The sequence below is a fragment of the Aedes aegypti genome, chromosome 2 (genome assembly GCF_002204515.2).
Source record: "Aedes aegypti strain LVP_AGWG chromosome 2, AaegL5.0 Primary Assembly, whole genome shotgun sequence".
NCBI classification, from domain to species: Eukaryota; Metazoa; Arthropoda; class Insecta; order Diptera; family Culicidae; genus Aedes; species Aedes aegypti.
The window spans coordinates 381,882,395-381,898,822 of NC_035108.1; the positions used below are offsets into that span (position 1 = coordinate 381,882,395).

Here is a 16,428-nt window from a genome sequence, read left to right on the forward strand (position 1 = left end):
GCTACAACCGAAACCGTTATTTAGAAAAGGTTATACGTTGCGTACCGTTACTTGTTTACAAATAAAGCATAATTTTAGCACAAGCGTCGGAAAGATTCGCGACCGCCTCGATGCAAGAGATTCATTCTGAGCTTCATTCATGCATGAGAAAAGCTCCGTCAGTTTCACTGCAGTTAGTACTAAAAAGCTCTGGTGTGTTTGTGTGAGTTTCTTCCACCGTCATTTGCTAGTGTTAGTATGTTTTACTTGTTTCACTGTTGTGTCTCCCCAACAAGCATAGGTCTCACGCAAGCAGCTGCTGTCAAATCTTTTCGGACCTTCCAGCAGGAGCTTGTTAGAAACATCGTCGCCACGGATAGACACGATTCTCCAAACTGTGACTGTAGAATTACTGTTTTCTAGTAGAAATAGTGGTATTGTTTCATAATAGGCAAGGTCAAGTTCAAACAGTGCAAGTAGAAAACTATATTATAATCATTGTTTGGACTTCAGTGAATTGTGATCTGGGAGCTGCACAAACTAAAAACCAGGAACATTCGTGTTTTGACGTAATACGATACCGTAGAAAAGAATCGTGTCCGATAGTTTACTACTAAAAGAAACTTGAAACTTCCTACCTTCGTTTTGTCGCGAAGAATATCAGCTCTCTATAGCAACAGAAAACAATATTGCTAGTGGCTTTCCCCTGAATCACGCGTTTCAACTGAGCGGAGTTTCATCCTAGCATTCAATATGGTAAATATCAACCGGAAATAGTTTGTGCAAATTCAAAATGCAGGGCTGGTAGCAACTGAGTGCCTTTAAAATGAACTTTAGAAATCTTATTATTTGTCCCACTGTCCATGAGGTTCACATAGAACATGGGACAAGTAGGCGTAGAAGGGCAGAACAAATGGGTACCAAAACAAGACCATATACAAGATCCTACAAAACTAGGCAATAATCCAAACATGAATCAGGAGACTAAAGTTTTCATAAGATTATATTAGAAAATCCATTCGGGCATTATTCGACAAATATTTTTGGGAATCACATGGATTGCTACTAGTCTGTCTGATTTTTTTTTTCTTAGAATTTCATCAGAAACTAATTGAGGTATTTCCCCAAAAAAATAGTCTCTGGAGTAATTTCTTAGTTAACCCCTAATCAATCTAGGTTGGTGGTAAAATAACCAACCTAGATTGATTAGGGGTTAACTAAGAAATTACTCCAGAGACTCTACCATAAATTTCTACAGAAACTACTCCCAAAGTTCTTTTACAAACTTCTAAAGAAAATTCTGGAGTTTATCCAAGGATTCTTCAATCGATTTCGGTAGAACCTTCTATTAGATTTCCGTATCGGACATTTTTAAGATCTCAAGCAATAATTTGTTCAGAGATGCCTCCACGCATTTCATAGAATTTTAGTTCAGTTCAGCAAGATTTCAATCAAGGATTTCTCCAAGAATACCTTTAGAAATTACTCCAGCGTTTAACCTACGATTTCTTCACAATGTCCAGCATTTCTAAAAAAAAAAAAATATCCAGGATTTTTTCCTGAGATGTCTCAAGGGAATCATCAAGAACATTTTTAAGACATTATTGGAATGAAAATCTGATACAACTTCTGCAGAAATCTGCGATGATTTCTTGCGAGGACTTCTGAAATACTCACTAACTTCTGGAGGGTAAAAAAAACTTGTATAGAAATTGTCGAATTTATTGAGGAATTACTGAGAGCGTACTAGATTGATTTTTAGGAATAATCCCTGGAAGATTTTTGGAGAAATTTCTGATATAAATCGTAGAACGAATTCGTATGAAAATGTTTCGATAAAGAACTGAAAAAATAGGTACTCTTTGAAGGTCCTGTCAAAAACTTTAATTTCTTAGAAACCTCTGGAATAAACCCTCGACGATTTTGAGATTTGCTAGAGATTTGCTACTGAAAAATCGGTGTAAAAATGGAAATAATGGAAAAATATCTGAAGGCAATCGTGGAATAGGGTTATGGAAAATTTTCAGTGGTTCAGTATTTCGAACCACAATTCATTGCAAGGAAAAAAAATAGCGACTTTAGAGACCATTTTGATAAAAAAAAGATACTTCAGAGACCTAACATTAAAAGAATAATAGAGATTTTTAAGACTTTTTTTTTTTGTATGGTATTCAGTTGGAGCTGCCTGACAGCTTAACTTGTCAAGGCTGAACCCTCGGTCTGGCTTTTGCCAAGTTTCCCCTCTACCAGGACCAATACTCAGACGGACTAGGCAATGGCGCCTCCATGAACACTGTTTTTTATTAGTATTGTGACGTGGTAGTTTTTGAAAAGTACCCATATTCCTTTGCTTCTGAGAAAAAGAAGCATTGTGAAAAAAAAACAGCTCCATCAGAATTTGTTTGAAATAGTAGTGTAGTAGTGTCATTACTAATACTGTCTAGTCGAAATGGTTTTAATAATTTGTCAATCAAGTGCTATTCTGATTACTTCTGTCTTTTACGTAAGATTAGAGTCTTAAATGTCAATTGTCGTCCTTAAAGAAAAAAGTCAATTTTAGTCAAGTCATTTTTATAGTGAATATTTACGAGAAAAGTTACCTTAGACTTTTATTACAGTCTCCTACAAGATTCACTTTTCGGTGGCAAATGCATCGCTTCACAACGCCTACTTTCTACTTTTAAATTTTGCGAAAATGAAGCTGGAATTGGATTATTTATACCGTTGATACAAAAGAGGTATTTCTTCCCGACTAAGGGTACATAACAAAATTATATCAGCATATGTTATTATGTTATTCGAACATAGGTTGTTACAAACTTGATGCAGGATGTTAATAACAGAGATTTTTAAGAGACTTGATTCAAAATAACGACCAAGTCTCTGAAAAAGAGACCTGCTACCAGTCCTGAAAATGTATCAGCTATTGATTATCTCATTCTCTCTAAAACGCATACTCGTAGGCTTCTAGCATTGGTTCGGTTTCAACTGGCACGAAGAAGACATCCACGACAGCAACTGGCCAGACAGCTGGAACCGGTAGGAAGAAGTCCGGTCCGAAGTTCGAGCTCACCGATGAGCAAAGACAGGACATTAAGGAGGCATTCGACTTGTTCGATTCCGAAGGAACCGGAATGATTGACACTAAAGAGCTGAAGGTTGCCATCCGAGCGCTAGGGTTCGAGCCGAAAAAGGAAGAGATCAAAAAGATGATTGCTGAAATCGACAAGGATGGCACCGGAAAGATCTCCTTCGAGGATTTCCTGTCGCTGATGACGGTCAAGATGGCGGAGAAGGATTCCAAGGAGGAGATTCTTAAAGCATTCCGTCTGTTCGACGATGATGAAACGGGAACTATTTCTTTTAAGAATCTCAAACGCGTTGCCAAAGAATTGGGTGAAAATTTGACCGACGAAGAACTGCAGGAAATGATTGATGAAGCGGATCGCGATGGAGATGGCGAAGTCAACCAGGAGGAGTTTTTGCGGATTATGAAGAAAACTAGCCTCTACTAAAGAGTAGATTTAAAATATTTGCTTTTCCGATTCACAGTACCTTAGTAGCCGTTTCTAATGAAGGAATGCATTTTTTTGTGTTGCAATAGTCAGCAAACAACTAACGATAGTAATAAGTTAATATTAATTGTCGCACCATTCTATAACAACTTGAAATAATAATAAACCAGTGATGCACTGATCTTCGACTTAATGCAGTAGTTTATTTATGTTGAAAGAAGCATGTACACTCTTGTGCAAAAATTTGGGTTCACCCCCTTACATACATAGAAAAGTGTTTTGTCAATATCTTTGTGATTACACGTCCACTCTCTGGCGTTTTCGAAAGGCAATGAGTCATTCTTACTTCGTATGTATTTTTCCAAAATCATTTTTTTAATTTTATTTTTTTTACTTAAAATTGTGACATTTTTCAAAAAACATCTCTAACTTCATCAATATTGGATCGACCCAAATTTTAAATCGATGTATCATTAGACTCATAATCTTATATTCTTTGACGAGCGCTCACGAAATTTTGGCGAAAAAATCTGAAAACTATTCAAAACCAATGAAACAGTCATTCAAGTCATCGTGCCAAAGTTTGGGTTGGAACATTTTTCAAAGTTTCTCCATAGTAATTTTCATGTAAACCTACATTGGCGTTGGGCAAAATCTAAATCACCACCGAAAAAGCTGAAAATTTTACAGAACACAATTTTTATGGTATGGATGGTGAGGAAAATATGGGAGAACATTTTTAAATTTTGCACCGCCCTAATGCTAGAGGTTTGGTATCTTCGACAAAGTATTTTGGAATGAGTTTCACTACATTTTGATCCCTTTGGTTTTGATTTAGATTCCTTGTAACTTATCTAGATCAGCTTTATCTTCAATTACGAACGTCCCAGTTCAAAACTTCCGTCTGCAAAAAGTTTGAAGTTAGAAGTCCTCTAGAAAGATTTCCAAAATACATCATAAATGTCGAGTAAGAGAGAGAGAGAGAGAGTTGGCTGTAATTCACTTGGGTTCAGTAAAACTCTGAAATCATTTTTTTTTTTCGGAGGTAATTATCAATGTCATACACGCAGAGAAAAAAAAATAATATTAAATATATTCTGCATCATTACAACAATATATCTGCATTATTTGCCGGCTTATGATTGCCTTTCATTGTTTCAATAACAACTCTCAAATTGGTTCAAAAATAAAAATGGTTGAAGTTGACAGCTGGATTTTATGCGATGCAAAAAATTTTTTTTAAACTTTTTTTTTATGAAACAACAATTTTTTGCATTGAAATAAAACCTTCGTTTTTTTAATTAAAGTTACTCTGCTTTTGATGTGATAATGATAATCGCTTTGAAACGTCTACTTTACTTTAATTTAATGTAAGTGGAAGTACATGGAACTTGCTTATCAGCTTGTTTAGGAGTTGTATTGCAGTACTGGAAAATGCATTAGTGGAATTGAAATTTTAGAAAGGCGGTTAAAACTTACCAATAATAAGTATGAATGTGGTCTCGAGCACTTCGAAATTGTTACGAAAAAATGACTCGAACTTCTTGTACTTCAATATTAAATTATATTATGGGAAATATTCACTTTTCCACCGTTTTCTACTACGCAACAAAATGGCGGGACAGTTGTTATGCTATATGCCTAATTTGGAATTAATAATTAAGGAAAATGAAACAAATAAACTTGTCTTTGACGTAAAGTTTTACTTTTGTTGTTTAAAAAAAAACTAGTTAAGAATGCTTCCAGTAAATCAAACAATTTTTATGTTTTATTCTAATAAAAATCATTCTTATTTCAACACATTTTTCTGATTAGAACAAATTGAAAAAAAAGGTTATTAAGAATAACAAAATCACTTTGAATAGCTGTTAATTCTTTGCGTGTATAAGAACCACTAGGAGGAAACATGATGCTCTCATTTCAAATTGATATGCTCATGGTAGAGCAGACGGCATGATTTTGGAAGCAACGATACGACAAGCTGTTGCCGCTGCCATCCGTGGATGAGTGCGTATGAAGTGAAAATAGATGATAAAATCGATAATTTTGCTTTTCGACGTAAGCCTTTTGTTTGGTTTCGAAAATATTGATTTATACAGCATTCAGCTGATACGTCCGTATCAAAATATGCAATGCAGTGTCTCGTAAAGGGTTATGCTTAAGGACTTTCCTCTCTTGCAGAAATTTGTACAGCGATTCCCGTTTAAACTGACATTTCTTTTCAATTGCGATCAGAAAAAAAACGCTTCTTTGTACGATTCCTTCCAAACTAAGCTAATAACAACAAAGGGTTCTTCATTAATTATGTAAGACAAATTTTGCAGTTTTTAGCCACCCTGGTAAGATTTTTTTGTATTAAAATTAAAAATAATTTGTATGGCACGTAAGAAATCTCAAGCCCCCTCTCCCCTCATAAACCCTTATGTAATTATTCTTATTCTTGGCATTTCGTCCTCACTGGGACAGAGCCTGCTTCTCAGCTTAGTGTTCTTATGAGCACTTCCACAGTTATTAACTAAGAGCTTTCTTTGCCGAAGTTGCCATTTTCGCATTCGTATATGTATCTTGTGGCAGGTACGATGATACTCTATATGCCTAGGAAAGACAAGGATATTTCCATTACGAAAAGATCCTGGACCGACCGGGAATCGAACCCAGACACCTTCAGCATGGCTTTGCTTTGTAGCCGCGGACGCTAACCACTCGGCTAAGGACGACCTCAAATCTAATCAAACTACTGATACATTAGAGGAGTTTGGGCCAAGTGTGCCAAAAAGACAAGTAGGTCACCGCTATTTTTAATAACAACGTTTGAATGTTTTTCTCTTTGAGTTTAACAGTAGGTTCCCTTATAAATTTGAATACAACTTACAAAATAATTTGTAAATCAGGCAAAAAATTTGATATCAGGAACTATCGTGGGATTGCCATCATTTCATGCATTCCAAAACTGTTCGAATCAATTATTAACAAATGTATTTTTGGTCAAATTAAACACAGAATAACTAATTCACAACATGGCTTCTTTAAAGGCCGTTCAACTACTACAAACCTCCTAGAGTTTGTTGATTATTCCCTAATGGCAATGGATAAAGGTAACCACGTAGAGGCTCTCTACACTGATTTTAGTAAAGCATTTGATAGACTTGACATTTCAATGTCAATTTTCAAACTGAGTAAAATAGGTATCGAGAAAAAGCTTCTCAAATGGATTGAATCATATCTAACTGACCGGCAGCAAATAGTAAGATTTAATGACAAAAAATCCAAACCAATTTAAGTCACATCAGGTGTTCCTCAAGGCTCCCACTTAGGACCTCTCCTTTTTGTTTTATATGTTAACGACGTATCTTTTATTCTTACAAAAATACGGATTCTTATATATGCAGATGACATGAAATTGTTTTTAGAAATCAAGAAAGACGACGATTATGAAACATTTCATAATGAAATACTTTTATTTAATACCTGGTGTTTTAAAAGTTTATTGAAGTTGAATGTTGAAAAATGTAATCTAATAACTTATAGCAGAAAACGAAACACTCCGAATTTAACAATAAGGTTAGGAAACCAACATGTTAAAAAATGTAATAAACTTAGAGATCTAGGAGTAATTTTGGATTCCAAATTAACGTTCGTTGAACATTACAACACAATAACTCATAAAGCGGGCAATATGCTTAACTTCATAAAACGTTTTGGATATCATTTTCAAGGCCCTTATACGATCAAAACCCTCTACGTTGTGAGATCCATATTAGAGTATTGTAGTGTTGTCTGGTCCCCATATTTGAAATCACATGAAGAACGAATAGAGTCGATTCAAAAGCAGTTTTTACTATACGCACTCCGCAAATTAGGATGGACTGTATTTCCTCTTCCGTCATATAAAGCACGATGCATGTTGATAAACATTCAGACATTGAAACAGCGACGAGAATATGCCATGGTCGCATTTGTTAACGATATCGTTTCACAACGTATTGACTCAACAAAGCTATTATCCAAATTAAACTTTTATGCTCCTAATCGACAATTGCGTCACAGAAATTTGTTTACTTTAGATCGTTATCGTACAAACTACGCCAATCTACAAATGATTGACGAAAAAAAATTGCGTACGTGTTTTCATAGATTTTTATATGAACAAGTAAATTCCAGTGGATTTTTATTATATTGACTTTTAAATAGCGTGGTATAAAATAAATTAAAAATAGATTGTTATAATGTACGGTACATCGTGAAACTGTTCCAATGTGTAAGTTAATGTGGTGTAGTTGGTGTCGCCAATACGGCCTTTCGGTTGACCCGTATAAAACATCTATTGTTCTTTCACGGAAAGACAAAACCGCGATGGAGTTCGACCTTTACTTCTTTTTGGCTTTGAGATTAATGTGACTGATCAGGTGAAGTACGTCGGCGTCGTTCTAGATTCCAAACTTTCTTGGACACGTCACATTGATCAGAGTCAAAAAGGCTTGCATGGCCTTCAGTCAATGCCGGCGAATCTTTGGTAAAATTTGGGGCTTCCAACCCAAGTATATCAAATGGATTTACACAACAGTTGTTCGACCAATATTGGCATATGGATGTCTTGTGTGGTGGCAAAAGGGCGAAGTGAGAATAATCCAATCAAAATTGGGTCGTCTTCAAAGGATGTGCTAGATGGCGATGTCTGGTGCGTTCTCTACAACTCCCACAGCAACGCTCGAGGCTCTTTTCGACGTTGCGCCACTACACATATATCTTAAACAAGAAGCACTTTCATGTTCTTACCGTTTTTGGGTACTGGATCTACTGGAGAAAAATCCAGTGAATCGTAGATCTACACACACTTCGTTGTTTTCACTTTTGGTGAATTGGGACAAAATTGTAATTGCTCCAAGTGATCTCACAATTGCTTGTCACTTTCCTTACAGGAAATTTACCACACTATTCCCTTTACGGGAAGAGTGGACATCTGGCTATTTGGAAAGAAGTATATCAAACAATATAGTATGTTACACTAATGGCTCCCTTCTTAAAGGTAGAGGTGATGCAGGTGTATATCGTATGTCGAACTCATATTGAGGAACTAAATTCAGTCAACTCTGTAAACCTTGTATGGGTACCTGACCATCCTTCCATCGCTGGAAATAAATTGGCTGATGAGCTAGCTCGCTATGGAGCATCACATGACTTTATTGGCCCTGAGCCAGCTATTCCAATTTCGAAGTGTTGGGTGAAGCTTCAGACAAATTCTTGGGCGGCAACTCAGCACAAACAATGTTGGAATAGTTTGGAGTCGTGTCGTCAAACAAAGTTGAACTTTACTGAGCCAACTCCTAAGGTGGCGAAGTATTTAACAAATCTGTCAAAGCAGAATTGCAGTCTCTTGGTCAGAGCGTTGACAGGCCACTGCCGACTCAACTATCACATGGCAAATATTCAGCGTGCTGATAGTTGTGACTCCGGAACTTTATATCACCTGATATGTAACTGTCCTGTTATTGCGCAAATGCGATTTCAATGTAAACACTTATTAAGTTTTCAGAAGCCTGAATCTTCAGGACATTCTGTTATTTTTAACCCGCTGTGGTACACAGAATGAAAAATCCATGTAAATTTCATTGTAAAGTCATGCACATGAAGGGAATGTCAGAGTTGTCACAAAATTACACGTCACATCGTGTAAAATTACAATAACATCATGTAAGTTACCGCTATATATCGTGTAATCTAGCATGGACCCTAACCGATTACGCGACAATTCGCATAAATGTACATGATGTTCATGTAATTTTACACGATGTGTCATGTAAATTTGCGACAAACCTTGCATTCCCATCATGTGCATGATTTTACGATGAAATTAACATGGATTTTTCTTTCTGTGTAATGAGTTATAGGCTCTTTTTACGATCATGCGTTTTTAAGAAAGACACGGACACCGTCTTCAGCCTGTAGGTGAGGAGTGTGTGATCCTTTGACCGTGACGCTTGCTCCTGCGAGGGCGGGTGAAGCGATCATGTTATGCGCGTCGTGCAGTGAAAAAGTGTATAGTATTTTGCGGTAAGCTCAGAGGCGACGGAATAAAACAGCATTACATCCAGGTAAAATCATTCTTTATTATTATTTACTCACCTATTACCACTTGAAACTAAATACGTGCCAGAGTCGAAAATTTAATTTTCGATTCGGGAAGTGTAAAAACATTTCATACATCCATTTGATATCTGGGTGTTTTTATGCGGGGCTTACTGTAAATGAAAATGACCTCAGAATGTGGGTGTATTTACATTCTTGAAAAGGGTCGTTGGAATTTCAGTAGAGCTATCACCTTTCATCTCCCGGGCTAAAATTGTCTGCAGATATAAAGATATCGAAGGGTATCAATAAATACATGCATACAACTTTCTTCGATAAAAGCACTGCCAGTCAGTGGGAGGTGGATTGTATACACACACACACACACACACGGACACCGTCTTCAGCCATTTAGCTGCACAGACTGTAACTTAACACTAGACAACGGACAAGCATGCTCCAATGGTTCAACCGAGAAACATTCCAGATGAAAACTTTCAATGACTGCAGCGGGAATCGAACCCACACCCCATGACACGATGCGCTCATTGCCTGACGACACTAACCGCACGGCCACGAAGCCCACAAATATGGCGATGGCTCAAATCTCTCAACTGGTGGGGAACGTGCCTTTGGAGCCGGCTTTCTGATACCTGATATGTCTAACACTTCTTCTCTAGTAGATACCATGAAGGTTGGGCGATTGCCTACCAGTGGCCGCCATGTGCAATGATCAGGAAGGGAGTTTGCTGACCGATAAAACGGCGGTGGCTGCCAGGTGGAAGGAGCACTCTCAGCAATTGTTGGTTAGTGTCCGCGACTACAAAGCAAAGTCATCCTGAAGTTGTCTGAGTTCAATTCCCGGTCGGTCCAGGATCTTCTCGTAATTTCGATTTCCTTGACTTCCCTGGGCCACACGATATACGAATGCACAAATGATAACTTAAGCAAATAAAGCTTTCAATTAGTAACTGTGGAAGTGCTCATAAGAACACAAAGCTGAGAAGCAGGCTTTGTCCCAGTGGGGACGTAATGCCAAGAAACGTAACAAAAATTAAATTTTCTCGTCTCTCAAGGATCAAATTATGTGTCTCTAGTGAATTTGGGCTGCTGTATCTGATGCCGTCCTCAGAAATGTTCCAGCCAGTGCTGTTAAATGTCAAATTTTTTGAAAAAAAAAAATAGAATGCTTTTTAGCACCCTCCAATGCGAAATATCACATCAGCATCAGCATTCTTAGCTACAGGTCTCCAAAGTTATACAAAACACTGTTTTTATTGATGTTACATGACATTTACAGAATGATTTATCAATTTTTTTTATGATATTATCAAGCAAACATGCAAAATAGGACTCCAACTTTTAATTAAGATGTCTTAAGATCTTGAGGGTCGAAATCAAGTTTTCTAGCTCAATCTCAAAGTGGCGATTTCTGCCCCGTATGACTATACTTTCCCGCTTATCCCTACGTTTTTCTTCAAATTCAATGTTAAAAACTATGAATGCCTATGACATAACAAAAGAATTCTATCATTACAATCCAATGTCAACAACAGTAGCAAGTTTGTGAAGAAAAGTATAATGCTTTCATGGTATATAAAAGGCATGAAGATTGTAAAGGTCACACAGCTGCCCTAGTCGAGACAAGCGCGAGAAAGGCTTCTAGAATTCCATGTATAAGTCGCATGTTTGCTGTTGACGCGCGATTCAAAAGATACGCAGCATACTGCGAGAGGCCATACTGAAAGATGGTACCATTCCTTTGGAATCTACGTTACCAGCCAGTACTGCAAAGGAGAGCAAAAGTAAACTATTGCAACGTCTCAAAGTCAATCAGAAACATGCACGTTATTAAATTTCCACTATTACACCACCATTCACGTTGTTCGGTAGCTGGCAACTATCAAGTATGTGGCAGGCAAGCAAGAAAGTCGAACTGGTCGACTCTCGGTCATATGTAATGGAAACTCTGGGTGAATGAGAAGAAACAGAAGAGATGCTACTTACGGAATTGGTGTGCTTCAGTCGTGCGATGGCATGCTTGCTGCTTACATTCCCACTGCTGCCACCTCCGGTTACCGACGACGATACCGTTGTCGTTCCGCCGAGTCCAACACCCAGACCAGGCAGGCCGACTCCCACTCCGAAGGCAACAGTGCTACCGCTTCCAATGACCCCACTACTTCCAACGATGCCACCGATAATGGCGGCAGCTCCGTGATTGATTCCGAACTCGCTGTGGTCCGACAGACTAATTGGCAATTTTCGATCAGTCATTTAATGTTGTATTTTCTCGCATTCGATAGCAGCAGCAACAGCAAAGATGAGGATATAAAACCACGATCTGGTATCAAACAAAGACCTCCCGTCCGACAACCACAAACTCATCAGCACTAATACATGGCGGGAAATCCGGATAAACACTCTCGCATACGCGGAACAACAAACACGGAACGCGTGTTTAGGAAGATAAGATGCCACACAAAATATGCCTCGATATAACTACACACGCGAGAGGAAAATTGATAATGCATGCAACCGCGGAGAGAAACTGGTTCTGCTTTTCGTGTGGAGATATTTTTTCTTGATTTTCACTTGCAGCACACATACACACCCTTTCGCCCCACGCATAAGCAGGAACAGCCGATATCACTTGCAAACCGCTGCACTACCCTGCACTCGAGAAGCAACGATGCTGCCTCTGCTGTGTTGCACTTTAAGAGATAGCTGCACTTTTGTGCAAATTCACGTTCTACATCATTGGCGCAGTTTTTGCATCGGCACTACCAACTACATCGCTGCCTGGTTGGTCGCTGGCATAGATATTATTATTACTTATACGTCGGTATGCACGTACTCTGATGGTCGCTGATATAAGCTTCTAGTTGAACATATGTTTGCTGCTAGGCGCTCGTCAATGGCGCACTACCGCCGTGGGTGCCACTTGCTGGTTGGAGCTCCTGCAAAAGAAAAGAACAAGTAAAAGTATTTAGTAACGAGACTTAGCAAAGGTTTCTGTAACCCCACCCCCAAACAAGGCCGGTAGGCAAGTGCTAAACATGTACATGGTAGGATTGCTGGTATATCGCACTTCAGAAATAATTCAATAATATTTAGCTTTATGCAGAGGTAGTAGCGACTAAGGGTTTGAAAAACAGGAACTTTAGAGACTTCATTACTGAAAAAGGAACTGAAATGGAACCAAAAATAAGAAAAAATAAGGATTAGGAAACACTCGTAGATTGTAATAAGGATTTTTATGGAAATCGACCAGGCATATCTCAGAGATAATTTCCTTGTAATGATGTCCCTTGTGACATAACGACAAGTAGGAGAGCTTATTATTTTGAACCATTTCATGCCAAATCTTCTGAAATTAGGCAGTGAGATGCAGATATATTTACACTAAAGGCCAGTGTTGTGAAAACTCAATTTCTCATAACTCATTCTTGAGATTTTTCATGCGTGAGTTGTCAATCACGCAGTCACGCAACTCAACAGTCAAAAAAATCATGGATGAGTTTGCTCACCTGTTTGACTCATTTTCTCGTATATGCACAGTTTACTCACACACGTCAATAATTTCTTGTTAGTCTGGTAAAATTATAGTAATCCTTCCTAACGTAAACAACAACATTCGAGTTTCATGAGTTTTTGACGGGTTTTGCGACTGAATCATTTTTAACGTGAGTGATTTTGCTTCAAAATCTCAAGCGTGATATTTACGAAGCAGATCTCTAATGAATTTGCTCTCACGGGAAAGCGTATTGATTAAGATTTGAAGTGAGTCTATCAACACTGCTTAAGGCATTGATGAAAATTTTGAGCCCAATAGCTTTTAGAAAACAAAACCATGACGAAGAGAACAAACCGGTACCAACAAGTCCACATATTAGTTTGTACGTTTTATAAGATTTTCCCAGAAGTTTTAACTTCCGGTATTATTCCAAAAATTTATTCAAGAGTTGGTCCAGTAATTCTTTAACACACTTCTTCAGGAATTTCTTCAATTTTTTTAAAGAATGCTTAAAAGAATTTTAACCAGGATCTTTCAGAAAATATAACATTATTTCTTCGGAGATCCGACCATGAATACTTCTAAAAACTCTTCCAAATATTTTATAAGGAAGTTCTCAACCCTTCTGTAATTTGATCTGGGATCCCCTTCAAGTATATATTAAGTGTATCCCCTTCTCGTATAGGACTTTATCAAAATTTCTACAAAGATATCTTGAGAAATTACACGGATAAAAATTCCCACATCATGATTTCTAAGTCATCAAATTTATAAATCGGTTAGGCCGTGATATCAGAACGACAAATCATGGTTCCAGGAGTCATGCTCATGATTCTTCATAAACGTAACATCCAGAGCGGCAGCACAAAGCGGTGCACTTTGCATCAAGTCATTCGCATCGATCACCCATCATTCATCACGATAGATTGGAAGTGTGATAAAGTACGTGGTAAATCAGAAGGTTCTTGGTTCGAATCTTGCTCTACCATTTTTTTCTTTTTTGTTTTCATTTTATCGGGTACACTGACAGAAATATAAATAGATCCGAAATGGATGTGCGGATCATGATTTTCACGCATTCGATGCATGATTTCGAGCACTCAGCTGCAACTTGTGTTGCATTACGACAATCTGACTCATGATATCGTGAGTCCAAATCATGATATCCGGGTGCATAATTATGATTTTGGATTCTGATTTCTATCCGTGTACTCCAGATTCCTTCGGAGAATTTTTAAGGACTTCCTCTGAAACTTTCCATCAGAATTCCTTTGAGAATTCTTCCAGAAATTATTTTAAAGAAGTCCTCAAAAATTTATCCAGAAGTTCTAGCATAACATAAACACTTATACAAATCCACGGAGAAAAACAAATAGTAAATCCAACCAATTTTCGGTTGTTTTCAAACTAAATTTTAGGTTGAATTTTGCCCAAACAAATTTTTAGCTTGAATTTACCACTTCGGTTGTTTGAAACAAACTACGATTCAAAGTTGTTTTCAAATCAACAAGAGATTTCAAAACAACAAAAATCTGACTTCAAACAACCAAAAAATTGGTTGTTCATTTGACAGATGCAGAAAACAACCAATTATCTAGGTTGTTTCAAACCAGCTGAAGTGGTTTGAAATAAACAAAATTAATTTTGAAATAAACTAATGCGTTGTTTAAAACAAACGAGTGAATGGTAGTTCGTCTGTACTTTCTTATTGTTTTTCTTCTTATCATTATTTCAAAACTTCTCTGATGTGTTTATATGTACTTTATTGTTGTTATAATATTACCTTACAAATATAAAAAACGACTCAAAGAAGTAGAAATATTGGTATGGGTTGAGTGATAAAAATCCCGGCACTCCAATTTCCGATTGCAACCGTTTGCATTGCTTCCAATACAGCAATTTGTGAAATGGAGAATCGTTGAAAAAACATTTTGACAGTTGTTCGATTACACTGTCTGTAATAATGTGAATAGAAATAAAATAACATAACGAAAATTATTTCAACTATAAATACCTATTAATATGACTCAGATGGAGAGAATTCAATTGACGATCCCTGTGAAGAAATCCTCTAAAATTCCGGAGATTCTATAAAACATCATACTGCTAGCTAGTTGTAAGAAAACATATTTAACGAATTTTTCACTGATTACTTATGTAAACTAATTTTATGGGTTTGAACTTTACTAGAGAACGACTGTTTGCAACAATATGTTCAAGATGGCTGGTTCCTCACCCCTAAAGTAAATATAAACAGCTACTGAATGACGATTTTCAATAACCCAAAGAATGGTAGAAACAATGCACACATTTGTTTGAAACTACAAATATTTTAGTTTATAATAACAAAAATCTAAATACAATCAAACATACATTTCAGTTTGAAAATACCTAAGAAAATAATTTGTTTCAACAAAAATCTTCAATTAAGTATAACAAAACATCAAGTAGAAACAACCAAAATTTTAATTTGAATTTCAACCAAAATTTAGTTGTTTCAAACTACATGTTTTTTTCTCCGTGTCGTAGCTGGAGTTGCAAAGATGAGCTTAAGTTGCAAAGATGAGCTTACGCCAAGATTTGCAATGCAGCAAACTAACTCCTCTTCACGAATATGGTGACGTCCTTGTAAATATTTTTATTTCATAATTGCCCATACATCAGCCGAGTGGTTAGGGTCCGCGGCTACAAAGCAAAGCCATGCTTAAATTGTTTGGGTTCCATTCCCGGTCGGTCCAGGATCTTTTCGTGATGAAAATTTCCTTGACTTCCGTGGGCATAAAGTATCATCGTATCTGCCACCAATATACGAATGCGCAAAAGGCAGCTTCCTTGAAGCTTTTCTCTGAAGAATCTACGAAAGAATCAGTGGCGATTCGTAAACTCATTTTTTACTTGTATAACGAATCTAAGCAATTCCATACACTAAATGTTTGGATTTATTTTTCGAGAAATTATCTTTTTATTTCATTTTTCTGGATAAAAAAAAAGATTATGATTTCAAGCAAACAATACCCCGCAAAAATAATAGAGTATTTAGTGTAGCATAGCTATTACCCAATGCATTTATTATCCCACACGACGATGATGGTTAAATAATCGCTTGTATATTACATTTACATATAGAATGCACAACAGGTTCACAATTATATTCGTGCACAGCAGCAGCAGCATTCCACAGCATCCGCTCGTTCAAGGGTGCGGTGCAACTGAACCAAGTGCACTAGCCGCCGCATAAAGCCAGATTCAAGCACGGTTCTGCAAATTGGTTCAAATGGAAATAAATTGTCCTTTGAGCTAACACAATGACAAAACGGAATGCCAACATTGCTGTGCTATGGCAATGAGCGA

General features: G+C 37.2%; 2 protein-coding genes across 10 annotated transcripts in view; one reads left to right on the plus strand and one right to left on the minus strand.

The window, feature by feature from the left end:
* LOC5566803 (rap guanine nucleotide exchange factor 2) overlaps positions 1-16,428 on the minus strand; it is a 64,856-nt gene that overhangs the window by 24,132 nt on the left and 24,296 nt on the right. For all 9 annotated transcript variants that reach the window (XM_021846871.1, XM_021846873.1, XM_021846867.1 and 6 more), the window contains one exon: positions 11,568-12,520. In XM_021846871.1, the coding sequence (XP_021702563.1) occupies positions 11,568-11,837 (270 nt within the window). In that variant the 5' untranslated portion in view covers positions 11,838-12,520. The remainder of the gene's footprint in view (positions 1-11,567; positions 12,521-16,428) is intronic.
* On the plus strand, positions 274-3,687 carry LOC5566804 (caltractin). Its single transcript, XM_001651163.2, has 2 exons — positions 274-735; positions 2,943-3,687. The coding sequence occupies exons 1-2, from the start codon at positions 733-735 to the stop codon at positions 3,492-3,494; spliced, it is 555 nt and encodes a 184-aa protein (XP_001651213.1). The 5' UTR covers positions 274-732; the 3' UTR covers positions 3,495-3,687.